This window comes from Nematolebias whitei, chromosome 15 (genome assembly GCF_014905685.2).
Source record: "Nematolebias whitei isolate Nwh7 chromosome 15, NemWhi1, whole genome shotgun sequence".
NCBI classification, from domain to species: domain Eukaryota; kingdom Metazoa; phylum Chordata; class Actinopteri; order Cyprinodontiformes; family Rivulidae; genus Nematolebias; species Nematolebias whitei.
Window position 1 is genome coordinate 14,156,697 of NC_056512.1, and position 14,633 is coordinate 14,171,329.

Genomic DNA, 14,633 nt, shown 5'->3' on the forward strand with positions numbered 1-14,633 from the left:
AAAGATGCTTGTAGATGTAGCTAAAGATGCTTGTAGATGTAGCTAAAGATGCTAGTAGATGTAGCTAAAGATGCTAGTAGATGTAGCTAAATATGCTAGTAGATGTAGCTAAATATGCTAGTAGATGTAGCCAAAGATGCCAGTAGATGTAGCTAAAGACAATAGTAGATGTAGCTAAATATGCTAGTAGATGTAGCTAAAGATGCTAGTAGATGTAGCTAAATATGCTAGTAGATGTAGCTAAAGATGCTAGTAGATGTAGCTAAATATGCTAGTATATGTAGCTAAATATGCTAGTAGATGTAGCTAAAGATGCTAGTAGATGTAGCTAAAGATGCTAGTACATGTAGCTAAATATGATAGTAGATGTAGCTAAATATGCTAGTAGATGTAGCTAAAGATGCTAGTAGATGTAGCTAAAGATGCTAGTAGATGTAGCTAAAGATGCTAGTAGATGTAGCTAAAGATGCTAGTAGCTGTGATCTGCAGCCACTTCAGCTCGTCCTCCATCCCTTGTATGATTATCTTGTTCTGTATGAGCTTTGACAGGTGGTCCAACATTTTTCAGTCAGGTCATCTGGACAGTTTCTTTTTTTTGTGCTGAAATGTTTCACCTTCGGTCCGGAAGGCTTCATCAGTCAAGGAAGCACACAACAAAACTGATTCTTCATCCAACAGCTTAATCCACAGTGGAACAAACCAGCTCTGCTTGTGATAAGATGGTCTCTTTGGTACGCGCCCTCCTCCATTGCCAGCCCTCTTCCTTGTTGACAGTGGTGTCAAACTGGTTGAAAACAACAAAGTCCATGCTCAATAATCCAGGTATACAATCCAAAATTTTTCAGTCACATCATCAGGACAGTTTCTTTTTTTTGTGCTGAAACGTTTCGCCTTCGGTCCAGAAGGCTTCATCAGTAGACCATCTTATCACAAGCAGAACTGGTTTGTTCCACTTTGGAGTAAGCTGTTGGAAGAAGAATCAGTTTTGTTGTGTGTTTCCTTGACTGATGAAGCCTTCTGGATCGAAGGTGAAACATTTCAGCACAAAAAAAAGAAACTGTCCAGTTGACCTGACTGAACAATGTTGGATTGTATACCTGGATTATTGAGCATGGACTTTGTTGTCTGACAGGTGGTGTTCTTCCATGTTTAATTTAAATCCACAATGCTCAGAGAAACTACATTAGCTCGTACTGTTCACAAAAACAAACGTCGGTTCTGGTCCATGCCGGAAGTTGTGCCCATAATTCACGCAAAACAGCTGCATGGGGGCTAGGAATAAGGTGGATACAGCAATAGTGCCATCTACAGGTCCTTCTCAAAAAATTAGCATATTGTGATAAGGGTCATTATTTTCCATAATGCAATGATAAAAAATAAACTTTCATATATTTCAGATTCATTGCACACCAACTGAAATATTTCAGGTCTTTAATTGTTTTAATACTGATGATTATGGCATACAGCTCATGAAAACCCAAAATGCCTGTCCCAAAAAATTAGCACATCATGAAAAGGTTCTCTAAACAAGCTATTAACCTAACCATCTGAATCAACGACGTAACTTTAAACACCTGCAAAAGATTCCTGAGGCTTTTAAAAACTCCCAGCCTTGTTCATTACTCAAAACCGCAATCATGGGTAAGACTGCCGACCTGACTGCTGTCCAGAAGGCCATCATTGACACCCTCAAGCAAGAGGGTAAGACACAGAAAGAAATTGCTGAACAATTAGGCTGTTCCCAGAGTGCTGTATCAAGGCACCTCAGTGGGAAGTCTGTGGGAAGGGAACAGTGTGGCAGAAAACGCTGCACAACGAGAAGAGGTGACCGGACCCTGAGGAGGATTGTGGAGAAGTGCCGATTCCAGACCTTGGGGGACCTGCAGAAGCAGTGGACTGAGTCTGGAGTAGAAACATCCAGAGCCACCGTGCACAGGCGTGTGCAGAAAATGGGCTACAGGTGCCGCATTCCCCAGGTCAAGCCACTTTTGAACCAGAAACAGCGGCAGAAGCGCCTGACCTGGGCTACAGAGAAGCAGCACTGGACTGTTGCTCAGTGGTCCAAAGTACTTTTTTCGGATGAAAGCAAATTTTGCATGTCATTCGGAAATCAAGGTGCCAGAGTCTGGAGGAAGACTGGGGAGAAGGAAATGCCAAAATGCCAGAAGTCCAGTGTGAAGCACCCACAGTCCGTGATGGTCTGGGGTGCCATGTCATCTGCTGGTGTTGGTCCACTGTGTTTTATCAAGGGCAGGGTCAATGCAGCTAGCTATCAGGAGATTTTGGAGCACTTCATGCTTCCATCTGCTGAAAAGCTTTATGGAGATGAAGATTTCATTTTTCAGCACGACCTGGCACCTGCTCACAGTGCCAAAACCACTGGTAAATGGTTTACTGACCATGGTATTACTGTGCTCAACTGGCCTGCCAACTCTCCTGACCTGAACCCCATAGAGAACCTGTGGGATATTGTGAAGAGAAAGTTGAGAGACGCAAGACCCAACACTCTGGATGAGCTTAAGGCCGCTATCGAAGCGTCCTGGGCCTCCATAACACCTCAGCAGTGCCACAGGCTGATTGCCTCCATGCCACGCCACATTGATGCAGTCATTCATGCAAAAGGATTCCCGACCAAGTATTGAGTGCATAACTGAACATGATTATTTGAAGGTTGGTGTTTTTTGTATTAAAAACACTTGTCTTTCATTGGTGGGATGAAATATGCTAATTTTTTGGGACAGGCATTTTGGGTTTTCATGAGCTGTATGCCATAATCATCAGTATTAAAACAATTAAAGACCTGAAATATTTCAGTTGGTGTGCAATGAATCTGAAATATATGAAAGTTTCATTTTTATCATTACATTATGGAAAATAATGACCTTTATCACAATATGCTAATTTTTTGAGAAGGACCTGTATAGCAATGGTCCAGGCAAATAAAGACCTTGCATAAACTTTGACCTGGATTTGTGACCATAACCTTAAAGCTGGGGTAATGAAAAGTTTAAACAAGTTGTGTAGTGGTAGTACACATTTGTATCAAGCATTGTTAAATGATCTTAGCAAAGACGTTGCTTTAAGTTTGACATTGATTTTTTACTTTGACCTTGGAATTGGGGTGATGAAAAGTGTACAGGGCCCTCAGTCTAGTGATGATGCAAGGCTAAATATCTGACGGTTCCTCATGAACATAATTGCATCATCTGAGTTTCCTTCAGTCACTGCAGATTACAGTCACTGCAGATTACAGTCCCTGCAGATTACAGTCACTGCAGATTACAGTCACTGCAGGTTACAGTCACAAGTTAATCCTTTTACAACTTGTTGCCGTTTCGAATGACCTATGAGTTTTCTCTGCTATTGTATATGAAAAGGGCTTTATAAATAAAGTTTGGTTTGATTTATGAGGTATATGTAAAGGGCGGGTGGCACGGTGGATCAGTTGGTAGAGCTGTTGTCTATCAGTGAGAAGGTCGCAGAATCAAATCCCGACCTGGGACCTTTCTGGGTGCAGTTTTCATGTTCTCTCCGTGCATGTGTGGGTTGTCTCTGGGTACTCTGGTTCCCCACGCAGACTAAAAACATGCATGTTAGATTGATTAATAACTCTAAATTGTCCCTAGGTGAGAGAGAGAGAGTGAATGATTGTCTCGTTTGTCTCTATGTGTCCCTGTGATGGACTGAAGACCTGTCCAGGGTGTCCCTGAACCTCTCGCACAGTGACTCACAGCAACGGTGACCCCCACGGTCCGAAAAGGAAGAAGTGGATAAAGATAATGGATAGATGATGTATGTAACAGTTAAAATAAGTCCACCAAAGGTGTCTGTGTGTGTCTTACCATGGATTAATTCTGTTGGTTGCTCTGGACCTCCAGAACAGTTTGCCCAGGTCTTGCTGGATACACTCCCACAGGATGTGACTGGTCCCCTGTCCCTGCTTGCTGCTGCTCACCACAAACTTGTCCAGATAAGGAGTGCCACCGTTCACTGGCTCCATGGTAATGATGGCTGCTGCACTGTAGCTGGAGGGGCACAAACACACAATAGTTTGTATTTAGCATCTTGCAGCCACAATCATTTTCCAGAATGTTTGAACATAATTCTAAAGACTCTGAGACGGCTCAGACTTTACATGGCAACATGTTTTAAACCCTTTATTTATTAAATGTTTGCACTCACCCTTCAGAGAGGTAGATGGAGTGCATTCGTCCTTTCAGGGAGTTGAGGTAGTCGTGCCTCAGAGTTTTGTCAAACGACTTGTTGATGAGAGCCAGCAGACGCTCCACATCGATCTCGTCCAGAGAGCTGTACCTGCATGACAGCAAACATGTCCTCTAAAACAAAGCTCGGGTGCAAGTCAAAGCAATCGGTTTCATTTATCTAACTGCAGGTGCATGTGCACAAGCATTGAAACCCTCTTACTGTGTGGATGTTCAACATTGACCCTGGTCAATCTGCATTATGCAAGCTTACAGAACATGAGGTGAGAAGCGAAACGTCCTCAGTTACAAAAAGTCCAGTTGTTTAGTTTTAACCTGTTTTTGGATTTACCATGTCCTGGATGACTGAGAATCTTTATGCTCATCATTTGCACTCCTGTTCATAGTTTACTGTGTTTTTCTGCTTTCAAACTACTTCTGAATACTTTGTGCTGTTTTAATCATTCATACATCAAAACTGTCAGTACACCCCATCAGGCGTAGTACGTTATACTTGTTTTTTGTTACTTTTATACTTTCTAAAAAAATGTCACTTTACTTAAATTGAAACACAATAATTTAGTTCTTTTCAAAACCTGAAATGTGAATTATGTGAAAATGAGAAAAATTGCAACTCCTCCAAAAATACAGTGTGAATGCTTATTGCTGAATGATTTTGCTGAAAGCTGCTGCAGAAGCTGAAGACAAGATGAAATATATTTAACTCTGAACTGTCAATGCAAGTTGAATTAGAACAGCTAAAATGAGCTTAAAGCAGGAAAATGAAAGTGGAAAGCAGCCTGACAGCTACAGACATACGTAGAAAAATGCTAAATGGAGCATGAAAGTAGATGAAAAGAGCAGAAAAGGCTGAGTTTGGCAGAGAGAATAAAAAGATCTGGAAGTAAAAGAAGGATATTGAAAGGAGCCATGAGATGTCAAAGTGAAGGTTGACATGAAAATATCAAGGCTTATTTATTTAGAGATATTTGATAAAAGTGACAAGGAAAAAGTGGATAAAAGATAATTGAGTGGATAGATGGATGGATGGATGGATGGATGGATGGATGGATGGATGGATGGATGGATGGATGGATGGATGGATGGATGGACGGATGACCTTTGACTCCTTCGCTTTGAAATCAATAGGAATAATTGTTGACCTATAAAGCCTGAGCCTAGGAAGTTTAACATTAAACAGTTATTAAATTAGATTTAAAGAAAGGGGTGACCTTTGACCCTCTGAACATGAAATAAACACAGGCCATCTTTGACCAAAGAAGTGTCCAGAGGTAAAAGCTGATCTTTCTAAGTACAACGGCTATCAGTTAAGCTCTTTAAAGAAAATGGTAATGTTTGACATTGACCTTTGACCCCATGACCTTGGAATAGGGCTAACAGGAGTAACCTTGACCCTGACCTTTCATTCATTCATTCTAAAGTCAATAAGAATCTGATGAGCCTCCAGCTGTGAAGGTGGACATTCATCTGTCCAGTTGTAATCATATTACAGCTAATCAAAAATACCTTGACCATTGACCTTGACCCCGTGACCTTAAATCTTAATCTTCGACCCACGAAATGTCCAGATATGAAGGTTGACTTTGACAAATATGACTTAAAACCTCATCAGATTTTCACACACGTCCTAAAGTAGATCAAGAGAACCCAGTTAAACAAATGAGACAAAATATTATACTTGATCATTTATTCATTGAGGAACATGATCCAATATGACATATTTGTGATGGTAAAAGTATGTGAACCTCTAGGATTATCAGTTAATCTGAAGGTGAGATTAGTCAGGTGTAGTCACACAGTGGTTCAAACTGAGAACTCGAGTTCTCGATTGAGTTTTCATCACTAATTATCAATAATAATTGATCAGATCTGCCATGGTCAATCATTATAGATAATTATTGTGAGGAAGCCTTAACCTTCATCGTCATATATTCAGAAATATATAAATTTATTAATAATACATAAATTAAAGGTGAGTCATGCAAATTTATATTTGTATCAAACTAGGGGTGCACGATAAATCGTCCGATACTTACAGGAAAAACCTACTGTAACGATTTTTTTTAGTTTTAACAACAATTGTCTGAACTTCATTTATATTTCAGAGCACTACCTCATGGCCAGTTAAAAAGAGTCTGTATTGTGTCTAGGATGTTGTTCAAGGGTATCATTCTCAATCAAATAATATTGAAAACTTGAAGGTGCATTGTGACATTATAACTCCTGACAGTGTCGCTTATTAAACTAAATCAGTATCGGCCAAAATCAGAATCAGCAGATCAGACTTTGTAGAAATCAGTGATCGGACAGAAAACTGCAATCGGTGCTCCCCTATATCAAACAAGAAGTCCTTCGTGTCACTCGGTCCCTGTGAGGAGCTCTCGGTCTCAAAAAGGTTGGTGACCTTTGCACTAGATACTGAAAGCAAAGGGTCACGTACTTTTACCACTCAAATATGTAATATTGGATCATTGTCCTCATTAAATTAATGACAAAGTATATTTTTGTCTCATTCGTTTAACTGGGTTCTCTTTATCTACTTTGAGGACTTGAGTGAAAATCTGATGATGTTTAGGGTCATATTTATGTAGAAGTGTAGAAAAACTTTCAAGCACCACTACTCTTTAATTTTAGAACGTGTTTAGATAACTTCATCTTGTGTGTACTCCTCTTTTAAAATGTATATTTCACAAAGTGTGAAAGAAAGACATGAGAACTCTCATCGGGTTTCATCAGCTCAAACCTTTTTATGGAAGTGAACAGTCTTTTTAAAATTGTAATATCTCCTACGTACAACATTGTAGAAACATCAAAAATGGAGTGTGATGAGCAAATGCAACCGTTTGAGGTTTAATTTCTGCTCTACATTTCTGTCATCTTATTTTACTAAAAGACCTGTCAGAGTCAGGTAATGCCACTGGCAGCAACTTTAACATTTGGCTATCTTTACACTTTATATATAGCTTATACATCAAATGTCTTATTTTGTCATTTTAAATTATTAAATGAAGTCCCAGATTAACATTGCACCTCAGAGAAGAATGTTCGTTGTAATTTCAGTATTCTTAACATCTACTGTATAATGTCTGTATTGGCTTTTTAAGAATTTCATCACAATGTTTTCTTTTTTTTAAATTAATATTCATTTTAAAGATGTATGGGAGGAAAAATATTGTCCTTTTTCGAAAAATTATTTTAAAATTTGAATGTTAATGTTTAGGTTTCTGGTATGATTCCAAAGGTTTACGTGTTGTTTACTGACCGGTGTATAGGGTCTCCGTTTGTAAAAAGCGTCCCAGATCCTGAAATAGAGAAAACAATCAGACAAAAGTGTTGTGATGCTGCTCAATAATCCACGTACTTAAATCTGACAAGGTTAAGTCTTGTGCTCTGAACGGGTTCTTCTGTGTTGAAATGTTTTGTCTTTTATCCAGAAGACTTCTTCAGTCTGAGGAGCTGCAACAAACTCAGTCTTATAAATAGCACCTCCTCAAAGTGGATCAACCAGTTTGTTGGTGACATCCAAAACTAGTTGTTCACATGCTAAAGGAGGACCATCAACCTAACAAGTGATCGTTAGTGCCCCGACAAGGGGCGGCTGTGGCTGAGTGGTTAGAGCACTCGTCCTCCAATGCAAGAGTTGGGGGTTCGAATCCACCAGCAGTCACATGCCGAAGTGTCCCTGGGCAAGACACTGAACCCCTCACAGCCTCTGATGTGTGTCCCATCAGTGAATGAATGTGATTAAGCTCTGATTAGTCTCTTTAGAATGATTTGTTCAATTAGCTTTGTAGAGATCTAGTAGAGTGCTGTGTGAATGGGTACATGAGGCACAGATTGTTGTGTAAAGAGCTTTGAGTATCTTGAAATAAGATAGAAAGGCGCTGTATAAGTACAGTACATTTACCTGATGGCCGCTTGCTATTCACAGAGGGCTGAGTGATGCAATAACAGCAATGTAAGAGGGTGACAGTTGAACGCAGAGGCCTCTGCCCCTGTGTAATGATGGAAATGGCAGAAAACCATCAATCTGGTTGATCCACTATGACATGGTGCTATTTAGAAGGCTGAGTTTGTTGCAGCTCTTCAGTCTTTAGAATAAAAGATGAAATGTTTCAACAAAGAAAAATCCGTGCAGAGGACCTGACTCAACCTTGTTAGATCAGACAAAAACAATTCAGTTTGTTTCAATTGATTTTTTTATAGTGCCAAGTTGTCTCGGCACTTTACAGAAACATTCACATATATATATATAAAAAAACAATTAGTAAAGTTCTCTGTCTAAGGAAACCAGCAGATTGTGTTGAATCTTCACTTTATCGCAGTCTCCCATCCTGAGCAAGCACAAGGCGACAGTGGAAAGAAAAAACTCCCTTTTAACAGGAAGAAACCTCCAGCAGAACCAGGCTCAGGACAAGTGACCACCTGCTTCGACCAGACGAGGTTTGAGAGGACAGGAAGGAGAGACAGATGAACAAACATAGAATGACAGGTCCAGGTAACACTTTGAAGAGTTGATCAGATTCTTGATTGTGACCTGTGGAATGTTGGTCCACTCCTTTTCAATCAAGATCAGACTTCTTAAGTAAAGGTTTAATTACAGCAACCTTAAAGCGCTGTGGTACATAACCATCCATTAAAGACAAATTAAGTAGATCCAAAATGTGGACATTAATTAGGGGGAATACCTCTTTAAACAGTCTGGCTGGGATGGGATCTAGCAGGCATGTGGATGGTTTGGATGACGTTATTGTTTTTGACAATTCAGAGCTCAACAGGACAAAAACTGTCCAAACATAAATAAGGCTCTAGTGAAATTTTTAAAGTTGCCTCATTTGACAGGGGATGCAGAGGTGACAGGACCAAGACTCTGGAACGAGTTACCTCTGCTTGTCAGACAGGCCCCCTCCCTCTCGGTTTTCAAGTCCCGTTTAAAAACTCACTACTATTCGGTGGCTTTCAGCACCTGAGGATATGTGATTTGAACCTGTATGCTCCGCGCTGGTTTGTCGTCATTATCTGCATCGTTTTTATGTCTATATTCTGATTTACCTCATTTTGTATGTTGCTTTGTGTGTTACCTGTTGTTCTGTCTGTACAGCACTTTGGTTGGTCTTGTCGCTGTTTTAAGTGCTTTATAAATAAAATGGTATGGTATGGGACTAGAGATAGTAGAAGGAAGGATGGTTTGAATTTTCTCTCTAATTGAAATAATTTTATTTATAAAGAATCTCATGAAGTCATCACTACTTATAGTTGTAGGGACACATGGTTCAACAGAAAAGGGACTTTTAATTAGTCTAACAATAGTACTAAACAGAAACCTAGGGTTATTTTTATTTTCATCTATTAAAGATGAGTAATATAAAGTTCTAGCGTTACGGAGAGCTTTTTTGTATGTTAGCAGACTATCTTTCCAAGTTAAATAAAATTCTTGAACATTAGTAGAGCGCCATTTTCTCTCCTGGTTTCTAGATGCTGCTTTAAAGTACGTAACTCTGAATTGAACCAAGGAGCCAGTTTCCTCTGATTGATTACTTTCTTTTTCAGTGGAGCAATTTTATCAAGTGAAGTTTGCATTGAAGTTGTAAGATGATCAACTAGATGATCTAAGTCACTGTTCTCTGATGCATTACTCTGCAAGACAGAGGAAAACATTGATGGAAGAGATTGTTTAAATTTGGTTACAGCATTTTCTGATAAGCACCTGCTGAGATGAAATTTACTCTCAGTGACTGTGTAGTCATTTAACGTAAACTCAAAGTTATTAAAAAATGGTCGGACAGAATAGGATTTTGAGGAACTATTACCAAGTCCTTAATCTCTACACCATAGGTCAGAACTAAATCAAGAGTGTGATGATAAGAATGAGTAGATGTGCGGACGTTTTGGGTAAAACCAAGTGACTCTATGAAATTATTAAAGGCTATGCTTAAGCTATCACTCTCAACATCCACATGAATATTGAAATCACCACTCCCATTGCACTTGTGTTAAAAAGTCTATTTTAGTGGGTAAAAACACCTTTGCCTACAAATACAAATATACTACCCCTCTTGGGTTACAACTTAAAATAGACTGTCATAGACATGTTTACATGCCGGTGGACATGAGTTACATTAGCTGTGTCACGGGCCTTACCCTTGTGACTGAAGAGCTCGGTAAGCAGCGTGTCTGCTGAGGTGATCACAGCAGAAGATTCAGTTGGCAGCTGATTGAGAAGTCTGGCGATGGTAGTCACTCTGCGGCGCTCCGTTTGACTCAGCCACTCTGCCACAGACAGACCAGGCAAGTCGGCAGGCAGTGAAACTGAGTCCAGCACCTGGAATACAATTAGGACATGTCGACTTTATGAGTTGTGCATGATGAGCACGTTAGACATTTCTTATGCACACAAGTGGTCGCAGCATGCCTTGTGTTTGTGGCTCCGTAGGCCTCCAGAGCTATTCAGAAACATGACTTTGTGGGGCTGCAGGGCTCGGGAGATGGCAGCTGTAACTTCCGTTGGGTCCAGCACTGTCGAGCAACCTCGCCCGTCCACCCCCACAGGACAAACCAGCGGGATGGTCCCACAGTCCAAACCCCACTGTAGGAGGCTGGACTCAATCGCAACGGAAGGAGGAGCACTGCAAGATAAAAAGAAAGACATGACAAGTACATGAACACAGGGATCACTGAGGATGTGGTGAAGGGCTAAAGAGAAATAAAAGCATCTAAATATATGGAAGAAAAAAACAGAGATGGGAATTAAAGCTCAGGTTAGAAAAGTATAGACCACAGTATCCTTCGCTGAACTCTAATTCATCCATCCATACATTGTATTGGCCGTCATATTCATTTAGACATTTATGGTTATTATATTTTAATTGTTTTTTGCCTTTCTGGGTGGAGTTTGCATGTTCTCTCCGTGCATGTGTGGGTTTTCTCCAGGTACTCCGGTTTCCTCCCACAGATTAAAAACATGCATGTTAGGCTGATTGGTAACTCTAAATTGTCCCTAGGTGTGAGTGAGAGAGTGAATGGTTGTTTGTCTCGTTTGTCTCCATGTGTCCCTGTGATGGACTGGAGACGTGTCCAGTGTCCCCCGCCTCTCGCATAGTAACAAATGGACATGGGCACCAGTGACCCCCACAACCCAAAAAGGAAGAAGCAAGTAAAGACAATGGACAGATGATGGTGGATGGATAATTGTTTTTTTTAATTGAGTGGAATAATTGAAAAGAGAAAAATGTCTGTTCAGCTGATGAGAACTGAACCCTTGGGAATATTTGGAAGATTCGTCTTTTTGTTTTATCTGATAAATGTTTTCTTGTTGCTCACTCTCTGTCTGATGTGTCTGTTTATCTTCATACATGGAATCAACATTTAATCACAAAAAGACTTTTAAGGAAACACATTTTACCACAAAATGTGAACAGAGGCTTCCTGACATTATTTGACTTCAGCTGTTTCTTACTCATAAAACTAACTTTTATAGCTTTTGTTACCCTGTCCTAACTTTTGAGATGTGTTGCTGCCATAAAAAATAATAAAAAGGTACAGTTTCTTAGTTTAAACAATTTACTGTATATGTTTACTATTTTCCATTGTAAATACTATATGTGTATATGATGTTTGCAAATCATTATGTTTTCATTTACAGTACATGCTGCACAATGTTTCGTTTTTTTTCTTCCAAATCTGGGTTTCTTTAAGTTTAAGCTGCACAATACATACATTTTTCATCATATCAAAATCAGTGAGCACAGTATAAATATCAAAAATGACTTTTTGGATTGCAAAAAGAGAAAAAATCAGCCCTTTACATTTTAGGTATAGTTAATGTTCTACATACATTTTGTCAATCCAACAAAGTGTCACTAGTCTAGCTGCCCCTCCTCATTTATATTTTACTGGTAGAAGAAAAAAGCAAACCGTGAGGAAAATGTGTGTTTATCACAGTGGACATTGTAATTGCAATATTAAACAAGAACATTGCAAGTTTCTCTCATATTAAGCTGTACGTATAATTTATAGCCCATGTGGATCATCAAAAATCCACAATTCAATTTTGCACCCAATTCTTGTTCTTAAAAGCCTTTGAAGTTCACTGTTGTAAAATCATTCATCTTAGAAAGAGACTGGTCCAAATAAATCAATAAGAGCCCATGATTATAATATTCATGTCTATAATGAGCAGATATAAACTTCTAACCACAGCTGTTAAACTGACAACAAACTGGGTCATAAGGTTTTACTTAGATTATTATTATTAACATTATTCAACCAGATTATTATTATTAACATTATTCAACCAGATTATTATTATTAACATTTATTCAACCAGATTATTATTATTAACATTATCCAACCAGATTATTATTATTAACATTATTCAACCAGGCAAATCCCATTTGAGATCTGTGATCCCAGATCTCTTTAGCAAGGGAGACTTGAGCCTGGAGGCAGCCACGTGCATGTTCTGGACTGTGGGAGGAAAACCTGGACAAACTCCACACAGAAAGTCCCCAGGCCTAAATCGGGGCTTGAACCCATGACCTTACTGTGAGGCATCCTGCTGCCCGGATCATTTCTGCTGCAATAGTAATGTGTACTTTTTCATGTTCCACTTGGCCTTTCTCACATTCGATTCAAAATAACCAACTAATACAATTTGATAACTGATCAGATTCCTCTTTAAATAGTTTTCATTTTCAACACACTGACACACACAAGGCAGAATTTCTAATTCAGGCAAAACACTGATTACCAGTAGCTAGTTTCATCCAGCAAGAACTTTTCCATAGTTCTTTTAACTAAAGGGGCAGGTACTTTTCTTTGTCTGCACTGTGTGAACTGCAGCAGACAGATTGTAGCAGAACTGCTAAAACAAAATACTTGTACACTAATAAAATGTCAGCAAACACAGATCCCAAAGCATCCATGGCTTCATTCACACAAAGAAAATGCATCTCAAACCTACATTTTTTTTTTTGTTGCCCATATTCGACCCCCATCCGATTTCTTTGCCGACCCAGGCCTTTCTCCAATGTGGTACTAAATTGGAGAAATCGGATGTTTCTCAACGATCATGTTGTATTTAATTCAACTTTTACATCAGTGAGGTATGCGGATCAATTCAAGTATTGATGATAATGATACCAACATTGTGCAGTTGAAATCTTAGAACTCTGCACATACAGCAACATTTGATACAAACGTTAGTGGCAGACCGTATCGATATTAACGTGACGGGATAGACGAGTTTTTCTACCTTCTGTATGTCGCTCCCGTTCCAAAAATACAATGTTGCACCAGAAGATCCTTCAAGAAGCAAGATCAAATGCAAACACTGGACCCAACAAGTATGTCGGATCATTTATTCAGTTCTGACTGCAAAACTTCAGAATCGCTACATACATGCTAACGTGTTTCGTACCGATATTTTCTTCCTTAAACACGGTGCATTCAATGTTACGTCACGTCTTCTGTGCATGCAGGTCGCCTCAAAAACTCAATAGTTTACAGTGGCGTCTGATGGAGGTTGCACTTTACTGATAGTGTGAACGACCACACAGAAAACAACAAACTCAACCTGAGCAAAAATCAGAGTTGAGCATTAAGACCTGCTGTGTGAACGAAGCTTATAAACTTAACTCAAAACACACACAAAATGCAACGGTTACATCTCTACCTGCTTCCCTGTGAGGCTTCATGCTGCTTGAGGAAGGATTCTGCAGAGAAGAAAGGCAGGACGGTGGCTGAGTGTTGCTGTAGAGCCTCTGTCAGCTGCTGGCATCGTTCCACTAAACCTCTGGTGCGCCAAGACCCGGTGACCGCTTCTGTGGATCCTGATTCCTGGTGCTCAGACCAGCCTATGACCACCACAGGCTTCATGTCCATCCGCTGCAGGAAGGACAGTCCAAAGGCTAGGCTCTGAACCATTTCCCTGCTTTGGAATGATGAGCTGTCCACCTTAGAGAGATTGAATAATGCAAAGTGAATAATGCAAAGTGACTGCAATTTGCAAAATACCAAACTCAAATGATTCTACGTGATCAACCAGAGGCGGCCTAAACAGTGACTCCTTTTTGAGACCCTAACATGGGAAAAACATTCACAGAATGAGACGGTTCCCTAACTGGGCTATCCACTGTGGTATGTGGCAAGCTACTTTATTTTTATTTTATTTACCCTCTACTGCCTCATATACCTTAAAAAAAAAAACTTTTATCAGTGTATCTGGCTACATCTAAAGTACTGATTGTGCGCTTGTTGCAAACATGAACCCTTGACACCTTGCAGTGAGAGACTGAATATCAGATTCATATGTAGTAAGAAAAGCAGGTCTACATCAATCAGATGTAGCAGTGTGTGTGGTAGTTCAAAATAAAAATTAGGATCACTGCACACTAGATGACACCCCTGCTA

General features: G+C 39.7%; 1 protein-coding gene across 1 annotated transcript in view; it reads right to left on the bottom strand.

Moving 5' to 3' along the window:
• The window catches only part of nags (N-acetylglutamate synthase), a gene marked incomplete at its 5' end in the record, with an annotated part of 19,317 nt that extends 5,140 nt beyond the window's left edge, over window positions 1-14,177 (bottom strand). The window contains 6 exon segments of the mRNA XM_037689394.1: window positions 3,843-4,025; window positions 4,183-4,314; window positions 7,486-7,525; window positions 10,365-10,545; window positions 10,636-10,849; window positions 13,897-14,177. Of these exon segments, the coding sequence (XP_037545322.1) occupies window positions 3,843-4,025; window positions 4,183-4,314; window positions 7,486-7,525; window positions 10,365-10,545; window positions 10,636-10,849; window positions 13,897-14,177 (1,031 nt within the window).
• Between the last annotated feature and the right edge of the window lie 456 nt (window positions 14,178-14,633).